The sequence below is a fragment of the Physella acuta genome, unplaced genomic scaffold (assembly GCF_028476545.2).
Source record: "Physella acuta isolate Inbredline_101_S28 unplaced genomic scaffold, ASM2847654v3 ptg001059l, whole genome shotgun sequence".
NCBI classification, from domain to species: domain Eukaryota; kingdom Metazoa; phylum Mollusca; class Gastropoda; family Physidae; genus Physella; species Physella acuta.
Window position 1 is genome coordinate 73,895 of NW_026732576.1, and position 27,921 is coordinate 101,815.

The window sequence follows — 27,921 nt, forward strand, 5'->3', positions numbered from 1 at the left end:
ACATGCAGAGGTCAATGCGGTTGTTTAGCGTTAGGATAAAACTCAATTTTAGGGTCCAACACGGAGTAGTGCATCGAACCATTTCAATCACATTATCGATTCAGTTCAATCAAATATCGAACCATTTCAATCAAATATTGAACCAGCTCAATCAAATATAACTAGATCTAGTATGGGCGCAGTTTTATCAACTTTCATCGAACCAGTTCAATCAACTACAATAACTAGATCTAGCATCAAACCAGTTAAATCAAATACAATAACTAGCATGGAACCAGTTCAATCAAATATGATAATTAATTACTATAATGGCATCAAACCAGTGCAATCTAACTAATGACTGCTTCTCCCTATTTCAATATAATTAGAACTACTTTATTTATGTTAGCTTTACTTTGTAAATATCAGAATATGAGCTATTCACACAAGCATAAATAATGAAGATATTTGACTTGTCTTTAAAAACTTCCACGTCAGCGTTAGGTGGTGTGTACATGCTGTGTACTTGAACAAATTTATCCAAGCCTTGCCACCGATACACAGGAGAGAGTTGTCTTTCTTTGAGGCCATCACTCTGGGAGTTGGAGACGAACAGATAGTGTTCGTTTTCTATTTTTAGATACTCCCAGTCTATGGCGCTGATAGGTCCGTACGACAAAAAAAAAAAATGAATAAATTATAACAAGCAATAGTTTTAGTTCAAATGTAATTGAAGAATTGGTCGCTACAATAGCAAGAGATTTTGCTAGTGGTATGCCTTTAAAGAAAGCAAATTGGTTTTATTAATTCAAAAAATATTTCAGTGCGTTTTAAAGCTAATTATTAATAGTTAATAGGCCTATATTGTTTTTCAAATGTTTGTTTTATTTATTTAAATATTTGTTTTATTTTCTACATTTTAGTAATTCAACACACAAGTAAAATTATTGACTACGAGCTGACCCGCGACGTAGCATATGCCGCTATTTAGTTGTTTTATTTCCTATTTTTCCTATTTTGTGAATTCAACACTACCAATGCTGCGACTGAAAATATTTAGCTTTAAAACACTAGCTAGTGAAGGACGATTAACCTCACCCTCATTTTCCACCTCTCTCCCCTCCCCCGTGAGAGCAGCCATCCGTGACGACAGTTTACAGAAGAATGAAAAGATCAGGCAAGACGTATTATTACCTCCCCTTAGTTTCAAATAGTTTAAAAACTAAATTATCTGCCCCTAATAGCCATCTCTAATTCGACCCGATAGTAACCAGCTCACCAGACTGGTGGGGGTGGGGGTGGTCGCATTATGGTCTGTTGAGCTTACGTCTTGGTGGTGTCTCTCATGGTTTCATGAAGAGAATTATATATAGAGATAAGAACACGAGCTGTAGTTTGCGAGATATAAAAGACGATTATCTGCGCCTTGTTAGCTCGCGATCGACTCTCAGGCAAGAAACCAGCCAGCCATGAAAAAAACAACAGCTCGTCGTCGTCTGTTAGCAAATCGAGTGATCGCGATTTCCCTTTGATTGATTATTAAGTTTAGTCATCTTTAATTTCTATCACTAATATAATCTCCATGCACTGTAATTGGAAAAGACTGTATCTGGAAAGTGAATGCATTCTCTTCGTTAGAGGTGAATTAAAATTTAGTTAAACGATTTGTCACCAGCGTTTCTTTCAGGCATCTCTTCTGTGTGGGGGAGGGGTATGGGTGGAAGTGGAGTGGAACACTGCCAAGTTCACCACCCCCTCCCCCGGATGAAAAAATAATAATGTAAATAGAAAATTAAGCCTATAATTTTAATCAGCCCCTCCTCCTCCACCCCCTTACGGAAATATCACGTCAATACTAGGTCACGTGATTAGGCTAAAAAAAAACAAGGAAGCGAATCAGTACAAACCTGTCCGTGCTCAGCTGTTGGTAAGTGACAAAACGGTTTAATGAGCGGTCCAGTTTGTAAATGGTCGAATTGGTTCTGTAGTTGTCCAAGTTTAGAAAATTTCGGTTGCCGTAATTGTAAGCATTGGCCACCACTATGTAGTGCTCGCTGGCAATGACGAAATGCTCCCAGTCCGTGGCACCGGTTGTCTGAAGTTAGAACAAGTGGCAGCTGATGAACTTAGCGGTGGAGCATCTTTTCTACAGATAAGCTTATATCAGGTTATAGATATATTAGACAACTTGACTTTATGACAAATTAGAGCGGCATTATTACATTAGACAACTTGAGTTTATGAAAAACTAGAGCGACATTATTACATTAGACAACTTGAGTTAATGGCAAATTAGAGCGGCATTATTACATTACACAACTTGAGTTTACGACAAACTAGAGCGACGTTATTACATTAGACAACTTGAGTTTATGACAATCTAGAGCGGCATTATTACATTAGACAACTTGAGTTTTTGACAAACTAGAGCGGCATTATTACATTAGACAACTTGAGTTGTTGCTTTCCTTTTCAATTTTGGACATTGAATAAATGACACATCTACCATAGTACACGTACGACTATCGACGAGCTTCACTTTGACACCATCAACATAGATGACTTTGACACCATCAACATAGATGACTTTGACACCATCAACATAGATGACTTTGACACCATCAACATAGATGACTTTGACACCATCAACATAGATGACTTTGACACCATCAACATAGATGACTTTGACACCATCAACATAGATGACTTTGACACCATCAACATAGATGACTTTGACACCATCAACATAGATGACTTTGACACCATCAACATAGATGACTTTGACACCATCAACATAGATGACTTTGACACCATCAACATAGATGACTTTGACACCATCAACATAGATGACTTTGACACCATCAACATAGATGACTTTGACACCATCAACATAGATGACTTTGACACCATCAACATAGATGACTTTGACACCATCAACATAGATGACTTTGACACCATCAACATAGATGACTTTGACACCATCAACATAGATGACTTTGACACCATCAACATAGATGACTTTGACACCATCAACATAGATTACTTTGACTTCACCAACATAGATGACTTTGACACCATCAACATAGATGACTTTGACACCATCAACATAGATGACTTTGACACCATCAACATAGATTACTTTGACTTCACCAACATAGATGACTTTGACACCATCAACATAGATGACTTTGACACCATCAACACATATGACTTTGACTTCACCAACATAGATGACTTTGAGCACAGTATACGAGAAGGGGCCAGAGTGTATATGGTTGTCGCCCCTACCCAGCAGGAAAGACGAGTGGTAAAGACATAGAACTTTGATCAAACAAAATAGACACAGAGAGGACGAGTGGTAAAGACATAGAACTTTGATCAAACAAAATAGACACAGAGAGGACGAGTAGTAAAGACATAGAACTTTGATCAAACAAAATAGACACAGAGAGGACGAGTGGTAAAGACATAGAACTTTGATCAAACAAAATAGACACAGAGAGGACGAGTGGTAAAGACATAGAACTTTGATCAAACAAAATAGACACAGAGAGGACGAGTAGTAAAGACATAGAACTTTGATCAAACAAAATAGACACAGAGAGGACGAGTGGTAAAGACATAGAACTTTGATCAAACAAAATAGACACAGAGAGGACGAGTGGTAAAGACATAGAACTTTGATCAAACAAAATAGACACAGAGAGGACGAGTGGTAAAGACATAGAACTTTGATCAAACAAAATAGACACAGAGAGGACGAGTAGTAAAGACATAGAACTTTGATCAAACAAAATAGACACAGAGAGGACGAGTAGTAAAGACATAGAACTTTGATCAAACAAAATAGACACAGAGAGGACGAGTGGTAAAGACATAGAACTTTGATCAAACAAAATAGACACAGAGAGGACGAGTGGTAAAGACATAGAACTTTGATCAAACAAAATAGACACAGAGAGGACGAGTGGTAAAGACATAGAACTTTGATCAAACAAAATTGTAATAGATTGAGATAATTGTGAGGTCAGGGGAACTCACTCTTCTGTATTAGTATTATATTTATATTGTTATCTTGAGTGATGTCCCTTACATGTTATGTATAAATAGTTGTCTCTCGCCACTTCCTTCCTCTTTCCATCATGGCTGTAAATAAAGACTGTTAACACCAATGTGGCTCCTCGTCAGTGATTACAATCTTTCACATTGGCGACGAAGGATAAACATCTACTAGAAAGAGCACCTACTTACGCAAAAAAGAGGTTTGCTAGAGCTTATTAGCTAAGTATTTCTAGAATAATGGCGCTGTATGGCCAAATAAAACAATTTGATTCGAATGATGAAATCATTCAGGATTACCTAGACAGGTTAAGCTTTTACCTAGAAGCTAACAACGTGACGATAGAAGCCAAAAAGAGAGCTGATTTGTTAACAGTCATAGGGCCTCAACAATTTAGGCTACTAAAAGACTTATGCGCACCAGCTAGTCTAACTACCAAGAGCTTTAACGAGCTGAGCAAATTGCTAACAGACCACCATGCGCCTACCCCATCAAAGTTTCTATGTCGAGCTAGATTTGACAGTAGGACTCGTCAACCAAACGAGTCAATATCAGAATATGTTGCTGCTTTACGTCATTTAAGTAGATTTTGTGAATTCGGCGATACGCTGTCTGACAGACTATGTGAAAAGTTTGTGACAGGTGTAAACAGCCCTGATATTCAAAGAAAGTTGCTGCTCGAGTCAGATCTAACATTAGAAAAAGCAATACAACTCGCAACTTTATTCCAGCAGTCATCCGAGGCGGCAAAATCTCTAGCACCTTCAGAGATCCATGCAGTAAACAGCAGGTTAGTCAATAAACATCAACCCCATCAGAGCATTCCAACTTATGCTAAACAGCCTGCTCGTTCAAATCCTAGATCTAAATCTAGTAATAATTATCAAAAATGTCATCGATGCAAAGGTCCCCATGCATCTCATCGGTGCAAGTTCAAGTCTGCAACTTGTTATAAGTGCAGTAAGCAAGGTCACATTGCCAAGGCCTGCTTTGCAAAGTCTTCGTCTGTTGCTAAATCTAGCCAGTCAAGACAGTACCGCAACCAAAAGCAGCACTATGTTAACTCTCACCAAGACTACCTAACCCAACCAATGAACCACTCTACCTGTGAAAATGATCAAACTGATTTGCAGCCGGATTTCAACCTGTTCTCTGTGAAATCAATAAGTCATGCTCCCATCAATGTACTAGTTAATATCAACGGTAAGAGCATCAGCTTCCAACTTGACACTGGAGCATCTCTAACAGTCATCACAAAGAAGGATTTTGACGCTGTCACAGGAGGATCAGTGCCTCTACAACCATGTCACAAGTGTTTAACAACATACACTGGTGACAATGTTCCGGTAATAGGAGAGTGTATGGTTCATGTAAGTTATAATGGTCAAAGTGTTAAACTTCCTCTTCTTGTGGTTGAAGGAAATGGACCACCATTACTGGGTAGGAACTGGTTAAGTGATCTTAAGTTAAATTGGGAGAGTATTTGTTCATTGAAGAATGTAAAAGAATCTAGTCTTACTTCACTAGATAAAGTTATATCTGAAAATAAATGTGTTTTTGGTAACTCTGGATTACTAAATGATAGAACAGTGAAGTTAAGCATTAAAGACACAAATCCAAGATACTGCAAAGCTAGAGTTCCACCTTATGCAATGAGGAATAAAATTGAAAATGAGCTAAGTAGATTGGAATCTAATGGCATTCTAAAGAAGGTAGACTATTCCGATTGGGCAACGCCCATTGTGCCAGTGTTAAAGAAGGATGGTTCTATAAGAATTTGTGGAGATTATAAAACTACACTGAATAAGCAAATAGAGCTAAATAGGTACCCTATACCTAACATTGAGGAAATTTCTTTGAATTTGGCAGGAGGAGACAAATTCACTGAATTAGACTTTAGTTATGCTTACACTCAACTAGAACTGCATCCAGATTCAAAAGTCTATACGACAATAAACACACATAAAGGACTCTACCAATATGAAAGACTATGTTTTGGCATATCATCCAGCCCTGGAATTTTCCAAGCTGTCATGGACAGTATTTTTAAGGATATTCCAAATGTTTGTGTGTACTTTGACAATGTGTACATAACTGGTAAGAATGACACTGAACATCTTAAAACACTTGATAAAGTATTGAAAATTGTTGGTGAAAAAGGTTTAAAGATAAACAAAGATAAATGTCAATTCATGTTGACAGAAATTAGTTTTCTTGGTTATATATTGAGCAAACAAGGCATCAGACCTCAACCTGAGAAAACAAAAGCCATTAAAGAAGCACCCAAACCTGAAAATACCCAACAACTAAGAGCTTTTTTGGGCTTAATAAATTACTATGCAAAGTTCATAGGAAACCTGTCTGGTAAACTATCACCACTGTACAAGCTGCTACAGAAAAATGCAACTTGGCTCTGGGGTAAACAACAAGATACTGCTTTTAATACAGCAAAAGAGGCTTTGTCTTCTGACACCTTACTAACTCACTATGACTCAGGGAAAAGACTTATATTAACATGTGATGCTTCACCAGATGGTGTAGGAGCAGTCTTGTCCCATAGGGATGAGAAGGGTGACAGACCCATTGCTTTTGCCAGTAGATCTTTGAACCAGGCTGAGAAAAATTATTCTCAGTTAGATAGGGAAGGCTTAGGCATCATTTTTGGTGTTAAGAAATTTCATAAGTTTCTGTTTGGTAGGAAGTTCACCATCTTTACAGATCATAAACCATTGCTAGGTTTATTTGAAGGAAACAAAACCCTACCTGAGCATGCCCCACCAAGAATTCAAAGATGGGCTATCACATTAACTGCATACAATTATGAATTGAAATACAAACCTGGATCTGAGAATAGTGCAGATAGCCTTAGTAGATTACCTTTAAAAAACCAGAGCCTGAGCTATGTACCAGAAGATGTATTTGTTCTCTTCACTATCATGGATAACTCCAATATAAATGTGAATGATATTAAGAGAGAAACACAAAAAGATGAGTGCTTAATAAAAGTATATGAGTACTGTAAGAATGGTTGGCCTGAAGAGTCTGTGAATGATGACTTAAGGCCATATAAAATAAGAAATTAAAACCCTTTGTGAAGATAATATAAAAGATGGAGAAGATGCAGTCCATTATCAGTCAGAGTTGCCTAAACAAAGTACTTGTAACTTAATAAATGATTATGGTGATATGGCAATTTCAAATGTTTTAAAGAGAATACATTAGTAAGAAGGAATGTGATCATCAAACAACTTTGCTAACATCATTAGCACTTACAGAAACTAAAAGGGTAACATCAAAAGAAAAAAAAAAAGATTTTTGCCATTTAATACTTTCAGATGCCAATTCAAAAATAGTTCCATTAAATCATGACAACTCATGCATTGAAAGAGAATTTGGTGTTAATAAGAATGTGTATCTAAGAAATTATGGGAGAAAGGAAAAATGGATACCAGGTCAAATTGTTCAATGTACAGGACCTGTGTCTTATAAAGTAAAAACAAATGATGGACTTATTGTCCGTAGACATGCAGACCAGTTAAAAATAACTTGTGCAGATAATAAGTGTGAATCTGTCAATCCCACTAAATCTGAACAGTTCACACCAACTCAGTTTGTTCCACAACCAAGTTCTGTTGATATGAGTGAACCAAGTTGTCTGGAGTCAGAAAATGTAAATTTTGGAGTTAATGATTTAAATCCTAGACCTCCTGAGATAGAGAATCCAAATGGTCAGAATATTGAGTCACCAAATCAAAAGCCACTGAGAAGGTCAAGCAGGACAATCAAAGTCCCAAATAAGTTAGACCTATGATTTTAAAGGTCAAAAGGACTTTGACATCATTGTTTTGTATCTTGATTATGTTGTAGCATATTGTGCATTGTTTGTAAGGATGTAATCTACCATAGTGTTCATGTTACAATATAATTGGTGATTTTAGGATACTATCAATTGTTCTATTGAGAGATGTGTTATTGTGTTCTAAGGGTAAAGGGATGTAATAGATTGAGATAATTGTGAGGTCAGGGGAACTCACTCTTCTGTATTAGTATTATATTTATATTGTTATCTTGAGTGATGTCCCTTACATGTTATGTATAAATAGTTGTCTCTCGCCACTTCCTTCCTCTTTCCATCATGGCTGTAAATAAAGACTGTTAACACCAATGTGGCTCCTCGTCAGTGATTACAATCTTTCACAAAAATAAACACAAAGAAGACGAGTGGTAAAGACATAGAACTTTGATCAAACTAAATAGACACAGAGAGGACGAGTGGTAAAGACATAGAACTTTGATCAAACAAAATAGACACAGAGAGGACGAAGACAAAATATGAGGCACCCAAGATTTGTAATTGTATAATGTCTGTTTGGATTTGGCGAATATGGCTGTTGGCAGATGAGATGTGCACTTTCTGAATGTTGAGTTTCTTCTTTTTATAATGTTTTAATTTATTAATTGAGTAAAATTCCAGAAAACGGTCGCATGAAAAGCCACGCGTTTTTCTCGATTAAATGAACAGGCACTTGCACCTAGCCGAGCAACAATGGACTATTCTTAGAACAAGCAGGGCTGAGTACTGTACCTGTATTGATTGGAACAGAACCCATTGTCCACTATGCCAGATATAAACTGATGACAAAATCCAAGTGCTGTTGTTGTCGAAGGCATTAGCTACAACGAGAAAGTGGTACTTGTCTACCGTGAAATGGGTCCAGTCAAAAGCCCCGAGAGTTGGCAGTGACTGAAACTCGATGAACAAGCCAAGCGTAGGGGCCCACTTGTAGACGGTGGAGTTGACGTGGTTGTCATTGTCTTCGTTAGGAGGAAACAAAGGGAGTCGTAGGTTTAAATACCACAGTAGCAGCATACGTCACATTTATAGTGACATATTTATACTTCACATTTATACTGACACATTTATACTGACACATTTATAGTGACACATGTATACTGACACTATACTGACACTATACTGACACATTTATACTGACACATTTATACTGACACATTTATACTGACACATTTATACTGACACATTTATACTGACACATTTATACTGACACATTTATACTGACACTATACTGACACATTTATACTGACACATTTATACTGACACATTTATACTGACACATTTATACTGACACATTTATACTGACACTATACTGACACATTTATACTGACACATTTATACTGACACATTTATACTGACACATTTATACTGACACATTTATACTGACACATTTATACTGACACATGTATAGTGACACATTTATAGTGACACGTTTATACTGACACGTTTATACTGACACGTTTATACTGACACATGTATAGTGACACATTTATAGTGACACGTTTATACTGACAAGTTTATACTGACACATTTATACTGACACATTTATAGTGACACATTTATACTGACACATTTATACTGACACATTTATACTGACACATTTATACTGACACATTTATACTGACACATTTATACTGACACATTTATACTGACACATTTATACTGACACATTTATACTGACACATTTATACTGACACGTTTATAGTGACACGTTTATACTGACACTATACTGACACATTTATACTGACACATTTATACTGACACGTTTATACTGACACATGTATAGTGACACATTTATAGTGACACATTTATACTGACACATTTATACTGACACATTTATACTGACACATTTATACTGACACATGTATAGTGACACATTTATAGTGACACATTTATACTGACACATTTATACTGACACGTTTATACTGACACATTTATACTGACACATTTATACTGACACATTTATACTGACACGTTTATACGGACATGTTTATACTGACACATTTATACTGACACATTTATACTGACACGTTTATACGGACATGTTTATACTGACACATTTATACTGACACATTTATACTGACACGTTTATACGGACATGTTTATACTGACACATTTATACTGACACATTTATACTGACACGTTTATACGGACATGTTTATACTGACACATTTATACTGACACATTTATACTGACACATTTATACTGACACGTTTATACGGACATGTTTATACTGACACATTTATACTGACACATTTATACTGACACATTTATACTGACACATTTATACTGACACATTTATACTTCACTTTAATACGGACACATTTATAATGAGAGAGACAGAGAGTGAGAGAGACAGAGAGTGAGAGAGACAGAGAGTGAGAGAGACAGAGAGTGAGAGAGACAGAGAGTGAGAGAGACAGAGAGTGAGAGAGACAGAGAGTGAGAGAGACAGAGAGTGAGAGAGACAGAGAGTGAGAGAGACAGAGAGTGAGACAGACGAGGGTGTGAGAGACAAAGATTGAGAGAGAGAATGAGAGAGACAGAGAGTGAGAGAGACAGAGAGTAAGAGAGACAGAGAGTGAGAGAGACAGAGAGTGAGAGAGACAGAGAGTGAGAGAGACAGAGAGTGAGAGAGACAGAGAGTGAGAGAGACAGAGAGTGAGAGAGACAGAGAGTGAGAGAGACAGAGATTGAGAGAGACAGAGAGTGTGAGAGACAGAGAGTGAGAGAGACAGAGAGTGAGAGACGAGAGTGAGACAGAGAAAAGAGAACCTGGTTGCGGTACCTCTCGCGTGATTAGCCACAACTAGATAGTGATCTCCCTCAATTTGAAAGGCCTCCACATCTCTTGCCGTGTAAGTCAGGATGTTTTGATGACGTCTAAACTTCTTGATCACGTGGTTCCATTTAAAGATGGTCGAGTTACAGGGTAAGCTCTGCCTTTTCCCGTAGTTGGCCACTGCAAGGAAAGACTGAAATTCAAGTAGTTGTTGTCATCAGATGACACACGGGAAAATTTGTCAGTCAAGTAGTTGTTTTCATCAGATGACACACGGGAAAATTTGTCAAATTCAACTAGTTGTCATCAGATGACACACGGGAAAATTTGTCAAATTCAACTAGTTGTTGTCATCAGATGACACACGGGAAAATTTGTCAAATTCTACTAGTTGTTGTCATCAGATGACACACGGGAAAATTTGTCAAATTCCACTAGTTGTTGTTATCAGATGACACACGAGAAAATTTGTCAAATTCAAGTGTTTGTTGTCATCAGATGATACACTGGAAAATTTGTCAAATTCAACTAGTTGTTGTCATCAGATGACACACGGGAAAATTTGTCAAAGTCAAGTAGTTGTTGTTATCAGATGATACACGGGAAAATTTGTCAAATTCAACTAGTTGTTGTCATCAGATGACACACGAGAAAATTTGTCAAATTCAAGTATTTGTTGTCATCAGATGACACACGGGAAAATTTGTCAAATTCAAGTGTTTGTTGTCATCAGATGACACACGGGAATATTTGCCAAATTCAACTAGTTTTTGTCATCAGATGACACCCGGGAAAATTTGTCAAATTAAACTAGTTGTTGTCATCAGATGACACACGGGAAAATTTGTCAAATTCAACTAGTTGTTGTCATCAGATGACACACGGGAAAATTTGTCAAATTCAACTAGTTGTTGTCATCAGATGACACACGGGAAAATTTGTCAAATTCCACTAGTTGTTGTTATCAGATGACACACGAGAAAATTTGTCAAATTCAAGTGTTTGTTGTCATCAGATGACACACGGGAAAATTTGTCAAATTCAACTAGTTGTTGTTATCAGATGACATACTGGAAAATTTGTCAAATTCAACTAGTTGTTTTCATCAGATGATACACGGGAAAATTTGTCAAATTCAACTAGTTGTTGTCATCAGATGACACACGGGAAAATTTGTCAAATTCAACTAGTTGTTGTCATCAGATGACACACGGGAAAATATGTCAAAGTCAACTAGTTGTTGTCATCAGATGACACACGGGAAAATTTGTCAAAGTCAAGTAGTTGTTGTTATCAGATGATACACGGGAAAATTTGTCAAATTCAACTAGTTGTTGTCATCAGATGACACACGGGAAAATTTGTCAAATTCAACTAGTTGTTGTCATCAGATGACACCCGGGAAAATTTGTCAAATTCAACTAGTTGTTGTCATCAGATGACACACGGGAAAATTTGTCAAATTCCACTAGTTGTTGTCATCAGATGACACACGAGAAAATTTGTCAAATTCAAGTGTTTGTTGTCATCAGATGACACACGGGAAAATTTGTCAAATTCAACTAGTTGTTGTTATCAGATGACATACTGGAAAATTTGTCAAATTCAACTAGTTGTTTTCATCAGATGATACACGGGAAAATTTGTCAAAGTCAACTAGTTGTTGTCATCAGATGACACACGGGAAAATTTGTCAAAGTCAAGTAGTTGTTGTTATCAGATGATACACGGGAAAATTTGTCAAATTCAACTAGTTGTTGTTATCAGATGACATACTGGAAAATTTGTCAAATTCAACTAGTTGTTGTCATCAGATGATACACGGGAAAATTTGTCAAATTCAACTAGTTGTTGTCATCAGATGACACACGGGAAAATTTGTCAAAGTCAAGTAGTTGTTGTTATCAGATGATACACGGGAAAATTTGTCAAATTCATCTAGTTGTTGTCATCAGATGACACACGAGAAAATTTGTCAAATTCAAGTGTTTGTTGTCATCAGATGACACACGGGAAAATGTGTCAAATTCAACTAGTTTTTGTCATCAGATGACACACGGGAAAAGGTTTATACCCTTATAGTAGTTGGCCATCCTATTATTATATTTCATGAAATAATTAGTCAGGCCTAGAGCCTAGATCAGTGGTCCTTAACCTTTATGGAAATGTCGAGCTCCACGCGTTTCATTGTGTACATTTACCGAAAACTTCTTAATAGGAAAAGTAAAATGTCCTTTTTTTGCCAAATTCAAACCATATATAGGCCTATATTACTTTATATTTTACCAGTACACAAAATGAACCGTACATCAACATCACTGTTTGAAAGAACAAAACTATTAAAATATGATTTTCACACAAAATCATAACGATAATAATGAATATACAATGCAAAACAGTGTACTTGTGCTGTCTTTGCAGACACCTGTTCAGAGCGTTGTGTTCTTGTATTTTATTTTTATCACCTGGGAGCTTAAGGAAGAATTCTCTTAGTTTTGCCGGATACTAGATGATAATAGGACAACTTGACATAACAAATCATACAGTTAGGACGCTGACTCTCATCAAGTTCTGTTGTACATATGAATCCAAATGGTAGGCCTACATATTTACCCTACCACTTATTTTTGCTCGACATAGTTATTCTGAAAGGATTAAAACATTAAGAAAGAAATCACAAGACGTACCATCACGATAGTCACAAGTCGACTACTGGGCCCAGATATTGAAATAAAAAATAAATTCGCCACAGGACGTATATGCACGATGAACGCACGCCTGTATAGGTGGCGTTGACATGATTCGTGACGTATGCGTGCCGTGACGTGGTGGAGTACACGATATAGAAATAGCAAGGTATCTCGCTCTGTCGCAGTTTATCATTAGATCTATGAAGCGCTGTCTTATTTCAAATATCATCTGCCGCGGCCGCATATTTCTATCGTTAGCACTAACCCTATCGGATAGTAAATCACATTAATCGTGTGTATGTCTTCAACTCCGCCGAAACACAGAGACTGACACATGGGGTTCGACCTGACTTCCTATAATAAAACTTCAATGGACACGGCTGACTGACCTGACTTCCTATAGTAAAAACTTCAATGGACACGGCTGACTGACCTGACTTCCTATAGTAAAAACTTCAATGGACACGGCTGACTGACCTGACTTCCTATAGTAAAAACTTCAATGGACACGGCTGACTGACCTGACTTCCTATAGTAAAAACTTCAATGGACACGGCTGACTGACCTGACTTCCTATAGTAAAAACTTCAATGGACACGGCTGACTGACCTGACTTCTTATAGTAAAACTTCAATGGACACGGCTGACTGACCTGACTTCCTATAGTAAAAACTTCAATGGACACGGCTGACTGACCTGACTTTTTATAGTAAAACTTCAATAGACACGGCTGACTGACCTGACTTCCTATAGTAAAAACTTCAATGGACACGGCTGACCTGACTTCCTATAGTATAAACTTCAATGGACACGGCTGACTGACCTGACTTCTTATAGTAAAACTTCAATGGACACGGCTGACTGACCTGACTTCCTATAGTAAAAAACTCAATGGATTGGGCTGACTCAGTTGGGAGCCATTGATAGTGTTGGAATATTCCATTCTTCCATTGTTGAATGCTTGATCTAAAAATAGGCCATTGTATGGTATAGTGAACGTTTAAAGTTTGGGGGAAACCCTTTATCATACTGTATGTATTTTTAATAGTTTGTATTCCTAAACTAACAACTTATGACAAAATATCACAACTTAAATTATGAAAACTAGTATATTCTTGAAGTAAGCCAAACGTGTCTTACTTTGCTGACCACTGTCCAGCTTGTCCACCCGCAGCAAAGGCAGCAAACTTTCCTTCACCTGGCACTTCAAAGAGCTCGACGTCATAAGATCCGTGACCAATGGTCACAACTTGATGAGGGACCAGGTAATCAAGTTTGTTTTCCTCTGACCATATATGGAAACATAAGGTGAACTATACAGCCTACTTTGGAATTTTAAAGGGAATGTTTGTGTATGTAATACTTTAAGTTTTGATGTACATTATAGGACTACGTGTCTAGTTTTTAAATTAGTAACTGGATATAAACTAGAGACATCTCGATGTACAGTGAACCCAGAGACCCCTGATGTACAGTGAACCCAGAGACCCCTGGATGTACAGTGAACCCAGAGACCCCTGGATGTACAGTGAACCCAGAGACCCCTGATGTACAGTGAACCCAGAGACCTCTAGATGTACAGTGGACCCAGAGACCCCTCGATGTACAGTGAACCCAGAGACCCCTGATGTACAGTGAACCCAGAGACCCCTGATGTACAGTGAACCCAGATACCCCTGGATGTACAGTGAACCCAGAGACCCCTGATGTACAGTGAACCCAGAGACATCTCGATGTACAGTGAACAGAGACCCCTGATGTACAGTGAACCCAGAGACCCCTGATGTACAGTGAACCCAGAGACCCCTCGATGTACAGTGAACCCAGAGACCCCTGATGTACAGTGAACCTAGAGACATCTCGATGTACAGTGAACCCAGAGACCACTCAAAGTGTACAGTGAACAGACCCCTAGATATACAGTGAACCCAGAGACCCCTAGATGTACAGTGAACCCAGAGACCCCTCGATGTACAGTGAACCCAGAGACCCCTAGATGTACAGTGAACCCAGAGACCCCTGATGTACAGTGAACCCAGAGACCCCTGATGTACAGTGAACCCAGAGACCCCTGATGTACAGTGAACCCAGAGACCCCTGATGTACAGTGAACCCAGAGACCCCTGATGTACAGTGAACCCAGAGACCCCTGGATGTACAGTGAACAGAGACCCCTGGATGTACAGTGAAGCCAGAGACCCCTCGATGTACAGTGAACAGACCCCTCGATGTACAGTGAACCCAGAGACCCCTAGATGTACAGTGAACCCAGAGACCCCTGATGTACAGTGAACCCAGAGACCCCTGATGTACATTGAACCCAGAGACCCCTGATGTACAGTGAACCCAGAGACCCCTGGATGTACAGAGAACCCAGAGACCCCTGATGTACAGTGAACCCAGAGACCCCTGATGTACAGTGAACCCAGAGACCCCTGGATGTACAGTGAACAGAGACCCCTGGATGTACAGTGAACCCAGAGACCCCTCGATGTACAGTGAACAGACCCCTAGATGTACAGTGAACCCAGAGACCCCTAGATGTACAGTGAACCCAGAGACCCCTAGATGTACATTGAACCCAGAGACCCCTAGATGTACATTGAACCCAGAGAACCCTAGATGTACAGTGAACCCAGAGACCCCTGGATGTACAGTGAACCCAGAGACCCCTGGATGTACAGTGAACCCAGAGACCCCTGATGTACAGTGAACCCAGAGACCTCTAGATGTACAGTGGACCCAGAGACCCCTCGATGTACAGTGAACCCAGAGACCCCTGATGTACAGTGAACCCAGAGACCCCTGATGTACAGTGAACCCAGATACCCCTGGATGTACAGTGAACCCAGAGACCCCTGATGTACAGTGAACCCAGAGACATCTCGATGTACAGTGAACAGAGACCCCTGATGTACAGTGAACCCAGAGACCCCTGATGTACAGTGAACCCAGAGACCCCTCGATGTACAGTGAACCCAGAGACCCCTGATGTACAGTGAACCTAGAGACATCTCGATGTACAGTGAACCCAGAGACCACTCAAAGTGTACAGTGAACAGACCCCTAGATATACAGTGAACCCAGAGACCCCTAGATGTACAGTGAACCCAGAGACCCCTCGATGTACAGTGAACCCAGAGACCCCTAGATGTACAGTGAACCCAGAGACCCCTGATGTACAGTGAACCCAGAGACCCCTGATGTACAGTGAACCCAGAGACCCCTGATGTACAGTGAACCCAGAGACCCCTGATGTACAGTGAACCCAGAGACCCCTGATGTACAGTGAACCCAGAGACCCCTGGATGTACAGTGAACAGAGACCCCTGGATGTACAGTGAAGCCAGAGACCCCTCGATGTACAGTGAACAGACCCCTCGATGTACAGTGAACCCAGAGACCCCTAGATGTACAGTGAACCCAGAGACCCCTGATGTACAGTGAACCCAGAGACCCCTGATGTACATTGAACCCAGAGACCCCTGATGTACAGTGAACCCAGAGACCCCTAGATGTACAGAGAACCCAGAGACCCCTGATGTACAGTGAACCCAGAGACCCCTGATGTACAGTGAACCCAGAGACCCCTGGATGTACAGTGAACAGAGACCCCTGGATGTACAGTGAACCCAGAGACCCCTCGATGTACAGTGAACAGACCCCTAGATGTACAGTGAACCCAGAGACCCCTAGATGTACAGTGAACCCAGAGACCCCTAGATGTACATTGAACCCAGAGACCCCTAGATGTACATTGAACCCAGAGAACCCTAGATGTACAGTGAACCCAGAGACCCCTAGATGTACAGTGAACCCAGAGACCCCTAGATGTACAGTGAACCCAGAGACCCCTAGATGTACAGTGAACCCAGAGACCCCTAGATGTACAGTGAACCCAGAGACCCATGATGTACAGTGATCCCAGAGACTCCTCGATGTACAGTGAACCCAGAGACCCCTGGATGTACAGTGAACCCAGGGACCCCTGGATGTACAGTGAACCCAGACACCCCTGGATGTACAGTGAACCCAGAGACCCCTGATGTACAGTGATCCCAGAGACCCCTGGATGTACAGTGAACCCAGAGACCCCTCGATGTACAGTGAACCCAGAGACCCCTAGATGTACAGTGAACCCAGAGACCCCTAGGTGTACAGTGAACCCAGAGACCCCTGATGTACAGTGAACCCAGAGACCCCTGGATGTACAGTGAACCCAGAGACCCCTGGATGTACAGTGAACCCAGAGACCCCTGGATGTACAGTGAACAGACCCCTGGATGTACAGTGAACCCAGAGACCCCTCGATGTACAGTGAACCCAGAGACCCCTAGATGTACAGTGAACCCAGAGACCCCTGGATGTACAGTGAACAGACCCCTGATGTACAGTGAACCCAGAGACATCTCGATGTACAGTGAACCCAGAGACATCTCGATGTACAGTGAACAGAGACCCCTGATGTACAGTGAACCCAGAGACCCCTGGATGTACAGTGAACCCAGACCCCTGGATGTACAGTGAACCCAGAGACCCCTCGATGTACAGTGAACAGACCCCTCGATGTACAGTGAACAGACCCCTAGATGTACATTGAACCCAGAGACCCCTAGATGTACATTGAACCCAGAGACCCCTAGATGTACAATGAACCCAGAGACCCCTGATGTACAGTGAACCCAGAGACCCCTGATGTACAGTGAACCCAGAGACCCCTGGATGTACAGAGAACCCAGAGACCCCTGATGTACAGTGAACCCAGAGACCCCTGATGTACAGTGAACCCAGAGACCCCTGGATGTACAGTGAACAGAGACCCCTGGATGTACAGTGAACCCAGAGACCCCTCGATGTACAGTGAACAGACCCCTAGATGTACAGTGAACCCAGAGACCCCTAGATGTACAGTGAACCCAGAGACCCCTAGATGTACATTGAACCCAGAGACCCCTAGATGTACATTGAACCCAGAGACCCCTAGATGTACAGTGAACCCAGAGACCCCTGGATGTACAGTGAACCCAGAGACCCATAGATGTACAGTGAACCCAGAGACCCCTAGATGTACAGTGAACCCAGAGACCCCTAGATGTACAGTGAACCCAGAGACCCCTAGATGTACAGTGAACCCAGAGACCCCTAGATGTACAGTGAACCCAGAGACCCATGATGTACAGTGATCCCAGAGACCCCTGGATGTACAGTGAACCCAGAGACCCCTGGATGTACAGTGAACCCAGGGACCCCTGGATGTACAGTGAACCCAGAGACCCCTGGATGTACAGTGAACCCAGAGACCCCTGATGTACAGTGATCCCAGAGACCCCTGGATGTACAGTGAACCCAGAGACCCCTCGATGTACAGTGAACCCAGAGACCCCTAGATGTACAGTGAACCCAGAGACCCCTGATGTACAGTGAACCCAGAGACCCCTGATGTACAGTGAACCCAGAGACCCCTGGATGTACAGTGAACCCAGAGACCCCTGGATGTACAGTGAACCCAGAGACCCCTGGATGTACAGTGAACAGACCCCTGGATGTACAGTGAACCCAGAGACCCCTCGATGTACAGTGAACCCAGAGACCCCTAGATGTACAGTGAACCCAGAGACCCCTGGATGTACAGTGAACCCAGAGACCCCTGGATGTACAGTGAACAGACCCCTGATGTACAGTGAACCCAGAGACCCCTGATGTACAGTGAACCCAGAGACCCCTGGATGTACAGTGAACCCAGAGACCCCTGGATGTACAGTGAACAGACCCCTGATGTACAGTGAACCCAGAGACATCTCGATGTACAGTGAACCCAGAGACATTTCGATGTACAGTGAACAGAGACCCCTGATGTACAGTGAACCCAGAGACGCCTGGATGTACAGTGAACAGACCCCTGGATGTACAGTGAACCCAGAGACCCCTAGATGTACAGTGAACCCAGAGACCTCTGATGTACAGTGAACCCAGAGACCCCTGGATGTACAGTGAACCCAGAGACCCCTAGATGTACAGTGAACCCAGAGACCCCTCGATGTACAGTGAACAGAGACCCCTGGATGTACAGTGAACCCAGAGACCCCTGGATGTACAGTGAACCCAGAGACCCCTGGATGTACAGTGAACAGACCTCTGAATGTACAGTGAACCCAGAGACCCCTGATGTACAGTGAACCCAGAGACCCCTGGATGTACAGTGAACCCAGAGACCCCTGAATGTACAGTGAACCCAGAGACATCTCGATGTACAGTGAACCCAGAGACCCCTAGATGTACAGTGAACCAAGAGACCCCTGGATGTACAGTGAACCCAGAGACCGCTCAAAGTGTACAGTGAACAGACCCCTAGATGTACAGTGAACCCAGAGACCCCTAGATGTACAGTGAACAGAGACCCCTCGATGTACAGTGAACAGACCCCTAGATGTACAGTGAACCCAGAGACATCTCGATGTACAGTGAACCCAGAGACCCCTGATGTACAGTAAACCCAGAGACATCTCGATGTACAGTGAACCCAGAGACCCCTGATGTACAGTGAACCCAGAGACCCCTGATGTACAGTGAACCCAGAGACCCCTGGATGTACAGTGAACCCAGAGACCCCTGGATGTACAGTGAACCCAGACCCCTGGATGTACAGTGAACCCAGAGACCCCTCGATGTACAGTGAACAGACCCCTAGATGTACAGTGAACCCAGAGACCCCTAGATGTACATTGAACCCAGAGACCCCTAGATGTACATTGAACCCAGAGACCCCTGGATGTACAGTGAACCCAGAGACCCATAGATGTACAGTGAACCCAGAGACCCCTAGATGTACAGTGAACCCAGAGACCCCTAGATGTACAGTGAACCCAGAGACCCCTAGATGTACAGTGAACCCAGAGACCCCTAGATGTACAGTGAACCCAGAGACCCCTGATGTACAGTGATCCCAGAGACCCCTCGATGTACAGTGAACCCAGAGACCCCTGGATGTACAGTGAACCCAGGGACCCCTGGATGTACAGTGAACCCAGAGACCCCTGGATGTTCAGTGAACCCAGAGACCCCTGATGTACAGTGATCCCAGAGACCCCTCGATGTACAGTGAACCCAGAGACCCCTGGATGTACAGTGAACCCAGAGACCCCTAGATGTACAGTGAACCCAGAGACCCCTGGATGTACAGTGAACCCAGAGACCCCTGGATGTACAGTGAACCCAGAGACCGCTCAAAGTGTACAGTGAACAGACCCCTAGATGTACAGTGAACAGAGACCCCTCGATGTACAGTGAACAGACCCCTAGATGTACAGTGAACCCAGAGACCCCTAGATGTACAGTGAACCCAGAGACCCCTGATGTACAGTGAACCCAGAGACCCCTGATGTACAGTGAACCCAGAGACCCCTGATGTACAGTGAACCCAGAGACCCCTGGATGTACAGAGAACCCAGAGACCCCTGATGTACAGTGAACCCAGAGACCCCTGATGTACAGTGATCCCAGAGACCCCTCGATGTACAGTGAACCCAGAGACCCCTGGATGTACAGTGAACCCAGGGACCCCTGGATGTACAGTGAACCCAGAGACCCCTGGATGTACAGTGAACCCAGAGACCCCTGATGTACAGTGATCCCAGAGACCCCTCGATGTACAGTGAACCCAGAGACCCCTGGATGTACAGTGAACCCAGAGACCCCTAGATGTACAGTGAACCCAGAGACCCCTGGATGTACAGTGAACCCAGAGACCCCTGGATGTACAGTGAACCCAGAGACCGCTCAAAGTGTACAGTGAACAGACCCCTAGATGTACAGTGAACAGAGACCCCTCGATGTACAGTGAACAGACCCCTAGATGTACAGTGAACCCAGAGACCCCTAGATGTACAGTGAACCCAGAGACCCCTGATGTACAGTGAACCCAGAGACCCCTGATGTACAGTGAACCCAGAGACCCCTGATGTACAGTGAACCCAGAGACCCCTGGATGTACAGAGAACCCAGAGACCCCTGATGTACAGTGAACCCAGAGACCCCTGATGTACAGTGAACCCAGAGACCCCTGGATGTACAGTGAACAGAGACCCCTGGATGTACAGTGAACCCAGAGACCCCTCGATGTACAGTGAACAGACCCCTAGATGTACAGTGAACCCAGAGACCCCTAGATGTACAGTGAACCCAGAGACCCCTAGATGTACATTGAACCCAGAGACCCCTAGATGTACATTGAACCCAGAGAACCCTAGATGTACAGTGAACCCAGAGACCCCTAGATGTACAGTGAACCCAGAGACCCCTAGATGTACAGTGAACCCAGAGACCCCTAGATGTACAGTGAACCCAGAGACCCCTAGATGTACAGTGAACCCAGAGACCCATGATGTACAGTGATCCCAGAGACCCCTCGATGTACAGTGAACCCAGAGACCCCTGGATGTACAGTGAACCCAGGGACCCCTGGATGTACAGTGAACCCAGAGACCCCTGGATGTACAGTGAACCCAGAGACCCCTGATGTACAGTGATCCCAGAGACCCCTGGATGTACAGTGAACCCAGAGACCCCTCGATGTACAGTGAACCCAGAGACCCCTAGATGTACAGTGAACCCAGAGACCCCTAGGTGTACAGTGAACCCAGAGACCCCTGATGTACAGTGAACCCAGAGACCCCTGGATGTACAGTGAACCCAGAGACCCCTGGATGTACAGTGAACCCAGAGACCCCTGGATGTACAGTGAACAGACCCCTGGATGTACAGTGAACCCAGAGACCCCTCGATGTACAGTGAACCCAGAGACCCCTAGATGTACAGTGAACCCAGAGACCCCTGGATGTACAGTGAACAGACCCCTGATGTACAGTGAACCCAGAGACATCTCGATGTACAGTGAACCCAGAGACATCTCGATGTACAGTGAACAGAGACCCCTGATGTACAGTGAACCCAGAGACCCCTGGATGTACAGTGAACCCAGACCCCTGGATGTACAGTGAACCCAGAGACCCCTCGATGTACAGTGAACAGACCCCTGGATGTACAGTGAACCCAGAGACCCCTCGATGTACAGTGAACCCAGAGACCCCTAGATGTACAGTGAACCCAGAGACCCCTGGATGTACAGTGAACCCAGAGACCCCTGGATGTACAGTGAACCCAGAGACCCCTGGATGTACAGTGAACAGACCCCTTATGTACAGTGAACCCAGAGACCCCTGATGTACAGTGAACCCAGAGACCCCTGGATGTACAGTGAACCCAGAGACCCCTGGATGTACAGTGAACAGACCCCTGATGTACAGTGAACCCAGAGACCCCTGATGTACAGTGAACCCAGAGACCCCTGATGTACAGTGAACCCAGAGACCCCTAGATGTACAGTGAACAGACCCCTGATGTACAGTGAACAGACCCCTGGATGTACAGTGAACCCAGAGACCCCTAGATGTACAGTGAACCCAGAGACCTCTGATGTACAGTGAACCCAGAGACCCCTGGATGTACAGTGAACCCAGAGACCCCTAGATGTACAGTGAACCCAGAGACCCCTGATGTACAGTGAACCCAGAGACCCCTAGATGTACAGTGAACCCAGAGACCTCTGATGTACAGTGAACCCAGAGACCCCTCGATGTACAGTGAACCCAGAGACCCCTAGATGTACAGTGAACCCAGAGACCCCTGATGTACAGTGAACCCAGAGACCCCTAGATGTACAGTGAACCCAGAGACCCCTGATGTACAGTGAACCCAGAGACCTCTGAATGTACAGTGAACCCAGAGACCCCTGATGTACAGTGAACCCAGAGACCCCTGGATGTACAGTGAACCCATAGACCCCTGATCTACAGTGAACCCAGAGACCCCTTATGTACAGTGAACCCAGAGACCCCTGGATGTACAGTGAACCCAGAGACATCTTGATGTACAGTGAACCCAGAGACCCCTAGATGTACAGTGAACCCAGAGACCCCTGATGTACAGTGAACCCAGAGACCCCTGGATGTACAGTGAACCCAGAGACCCCTGATGTACAGTGAACCCAGGGACCCCTGGATGTACAGTGAACCCAGAGATCCCTGATGTACAGTGAACCCAGAGACCCCTGATGTACAGTGAACCCAGAGACATCTCGATGTACAGTGAACCCAGAGACCCCTGATGTACAGTAAACCCAGAGACATCTCGATGTACAGTGAACCCAGAGACCCCTGATGTACAGTGAACCCAGAGACCCCTGATGTACAGTGAACCCAGAGACCCCTGGATGTACAGTGAACCCAGAGACCCCTGGATGTACAGTGAACCCAGAGACCCCTGATGTACAGTGAACCCAGAGACCCCTGATGTACAGTGAACCCAGAGACCCCTAGATGTACATTGAACCCAGAGACCCCTAGATGTACAGTGAACCCAGAGACCCCTGATGTACAGTGAACCCAGAGACCCCTGATGTACAGTGAACCCAGAGACATCTTGATGTACAGTGAAACCAGAGACCCCTGGATGTACAGTGAACCCAGAGACCCCTCGATGTACAGTGAACCCAGAGACCCCTGGATGTGCAGTGAACCCAGAGACATCTCGATGTACAGTGAACCCAGAGACCCCTGATGTACAGTGAACCCAGAGACCCCTGATGTACAGTGAACCCAGAGACCCCTAGATGTACAGTGAACCCAGAGACCCCTGATGTACAGTGAACCCAGAGACCCCTGATGTACAGTGAACCCAGAGACCCCTAGATGTACAGTGAACCCAGAGACCCCTGGATGTACAGTGAACCCAGAGACCCCTAGATGTACATTGAACCCAGAGACCCCTGATGTGCAGTGGAAGTGCAGATACCTGGCATCAGTTTGACCTCCCGCCAGATTCCGTTAGTGCACACCTTGAGCTTCCCCAGGTGCACATCGTAGGCGATGTTCCCCACGTCATTCCATCGGCAGACGGCGGCCACCGAGTGGAACGGTGTCAGCGTGGAGTAGCCTGAGACCAAACAGTGAGTGGACAGTAGAGATCAAATAATGAGTGGACAGTAGAGATCCATCAATATAGAAGTTTATCGTGAAAAGACACAAGTTCATTTATCTCTCCGAAATTCAGCAAGGGAAGCAACCCGTGTAATCAACTGTTATAACTTTAACATGGGATGTAATGCATGCTATAAACTCTCATACATTTAACATGGGAAACAACTCGTTACCCGGAAAGGTTCTGATGACGTTGTCAAGATCTTTCTTGATACTGATTTTTGGGACACATGCTCTTGTAGTGAAATCACCGCCAGGAATGAGAACAACACTTTTTATCAAACCCTGTGGAGGAGATCTCATTACATCAAGATGCTGAAGTTAACTATATCGGAATACTCTAGTAAAGATTCATGGCGCTGAAATATTTCTCATTGATTCATGATACATTTTATTAGAAGAAAACAAAGTGTCTCTACCTTAAAGACTGACCACCTGGGCCCACATTTCCCCACGACAAAGGTCGTGTTTCCAATGGGCAGAAGGTCCGGAAACGGCTCGTGTAGCTGACGGTGTCTGTGCAGACGACAGTCTCTAGAGACCAGCAGAGAGTGAGCTGCCACGCTGACCCCCAGGGAGTGCCACTGACGGTCCTGGTAACCAGGGCTGATCTGGAAGCTTTGGCGCCGCTCCTTGTAGCGAAACACCAGCCGGTCTTTTAAAAAACCCACAGACAGTATTGTTTTGTTGGTTTGTTTGTGAAACAAGGAGAAGATGCACTCTTCACTTTTTGGCGGCACGTTTTGCTTGTAGGTTATAAATAGAGAGAACTCGTAGGGAAAATATTGACAGTTAGGGAAGAGGGAATCAGCTTGGAGGTAAATGTTGTCTGAGATAGGGGAGAACTTGAAGGCGTGCACGTGACTCCCGTGATCATACAGAATGTTCACGCCACGTGGCAGCGCGTGTAGGTTAGGTACAGCTCGTTCTAGCAGGTCCAGTGGCGGCACATCTGTAGGATATACATACATACATACAGTGGCATGCAGGCAGGACGGCAGACAGACAGACAGACAGACAGACAGACAGACAGACAGACAGACAGACAGACAGACAGACAGACAGACAGACAGACAGACAGACGGACGGACGGACGGACGGACGGACGGACGGACAGACAGACAGACAGACAGACAGGCAGACAGACAGACAGACAGACAGACAGACAGACAGGCAGGCAGGCAGGCAGGCAGGCAGGCAGGCAGGCAGGCAGACAGACAGACAGACAGACAGACAGACAGACAGACAGACAGACAGACAGACAGACAGACAGACAGACAGACAGACAGACAGACAGACAGACAGTGTAGGTTAGGTACAGCTCGTTCTAGCAGGTCCAGTGGCGGCACACCTGTAGGGTATACATACATACATACATACATACATACAGTGGCATGCAGGCAGGACGGCAGACAGACAGACAGACAGACGGACGGACGAATGGACGGACGGACGGACAGACGGACAAAATGTGACAGATATACAAGATGTGACACCTTACAACATGTCAATTTATTCATTACATTTTTTATGTATTCTGTAACTTGTGAGACGAAATGGTCGGATGGTGGAGCGCACGACCGCTAACAACGAAGTTTTGGGATTTGGATTCCGGGTTCGAGTCCATCCAGCTCTTATGGATACCTAACACACTAGAGTAAAGCGGCTGAGCACTGAATCGACCACACAATCGCTTCAATTGTCACAGGAACATGTGAACTTTATCTTCCCCATATATGGCCAGTACCTAGAGTGTAACGTATTGGCTACATCAACTAGCCTACAATGTTACAATGTTTTACCCCAGCCACTCACGTTTGAACAGACCGGACTGTTTTGATATCAGTTGAATCAACGTTGCTGCACGCAGCCAATTCTTGAGATAAAAACTTGCCTAGATCTTAAGATTGTCTCGGTAAATACCAGCGATTCTTCTTTTGAAATATCTCGTCATCTTGCGATATTGACTTAATTAATGATAGAAGCCACGAGACCGTCGCTGTACTTTCAAGTAGAAATCTGTCGTCAAACATAGCGGCCCTATGAGCACTGAACATTTTATGTTGAAGAAAGTTGAAAGAATAGATGAGAAGAAATGGAGCTAAAAAAAAGTTGAGTGAAGAGAGGAATGAGCTAAAATATAGGGCGACAGCCAAGGCCTAAAGGGTCAAAACTCCAAACCACTATTTTCCATTTTTTTTCTCTAAAATACCAAGTTAAAAAAAGTGTGTTAATTAAAAAACAACTGCAGAATGATCTCTAAAACTCATTTTAAAAAGTTACTTTTTTAACATGCTAAAGTGATACGTCACACTTTATGAACCTTTGTCGGCCCCCTCTTCACAAAGTTGTGATTCAATGGGTGTTATATTGTTTATGGCTATTGTCATTTTAAGTTGTGATTCAATGGGTGTTATATTGTTTATGGCAAGTGTCATTTTAAGTTCTGATTCAATGAGTGTTATATCATTTTAAGTTGTGAACGTATTTGAGAAGTGTTCACAGAATTAGGTTTTTACGCACTTTTTACACTTAAAGTTTTGAAAACAAAACATTTTTAGTGAAACTCCTCAAAAGTTATCTACAAAAATATTTTCTTAAATACATAGCTGATCATATACTCAAACCACACATTGATGTAATATTTTAAGTAAATAGAAAAGCCAAAATAAAGTTTATTTTATTTAAAATCAAACAATTATAAAATATATTTACACCACCAACACACGTAACAAATAACTAAATGTAAAAAAAAAATAATTTATCTAAACCTTGCATATAATAATAGTTGAATCTATGAGCTTAAATGTTCTTATAATTGATTTGACATGTGGCATTGAGGATATATCTTGAATTCCACCCCACATTTAGAAAAAGCAATGTGACATACCAGAACAAGGCGGTGGATAAAGCTCCATGTTCTCAATACACACTGCATGCATGAAGAGAATGTACTGGAACATCGGCTGCCATCTGAGTAGAGGCTTAATTTCTGTCAGTAGAGAAACAAAGACAACATTAGAACATGTACTAGGACACACACACACACACATATATATATATATATATATATATATATATATATATATATATATATATATATATATATATATATATATATATATATATATATATATATATATATATATATATATATATAATTTCTTTTATATTTAAAAAATTTTCTATTTATTTATGTCTAACAACTCAAAATGAGCTTTTGATTTTTTTTTCGCATACCCATTTTGCTCCCCCTGTGTTCGGCGCCCTGCCCTACCCGCCCGCCGCTAGCGACGCCACTGATACCCATATATATGTGGCGAAGAGTCCATCTTAAGACTGGTTTTTCCTCATGAAGTTTGTGCGCGACGCAGGGAACCAGTTTGTGCCGCTAGTAATTTATATCTTTCAATTTCTGAACACAGCCAGATCAAAGCGGCCTAAGTGTCCCGGCAATATAACACGGCTGCTATTTGAGCCCGCACCGTTTTGTAGTGCAACCAATTGGAGGGATTCAATTGGTG

General features: G+C 42.9%; 1 protein-coding gene across 1 annotated transcript; it reads right to left on the minus strand.

The window, feature by feature from the left end:
- Positions 1–379: 379 nt before the first annotated feature.
- On the minus strand, positions 380–27,641 carry LOC131955247 (thrombospondin-type laminin G domain and EAR repeat-containing protein). Its single transcript, XM_059319272.1, has 11 exons — positions 27,638–27,641; positions 27,288–27,389; positions 24,817–25,349; positions 24,571–24,682; positions 24,213–24,353; positions 14,505–14,649; positions 14,231–14,330; positions 10,681–10,867; positions 8,625–8,854; positions 1,887–2,074; positions 380–638 (listed from the first exon to the last, which is right to left on the minus strand). Exons 1-11 carry the CDS (start codon positions 27,639–27,641, stop codon positions 380–382), a joined length of 2,001 nt encoding a protein of 666 aa, XP_059175255.1.
- Between the last annotated feature and the right edge of the window lie 280 nt (positions 27,642–27,921).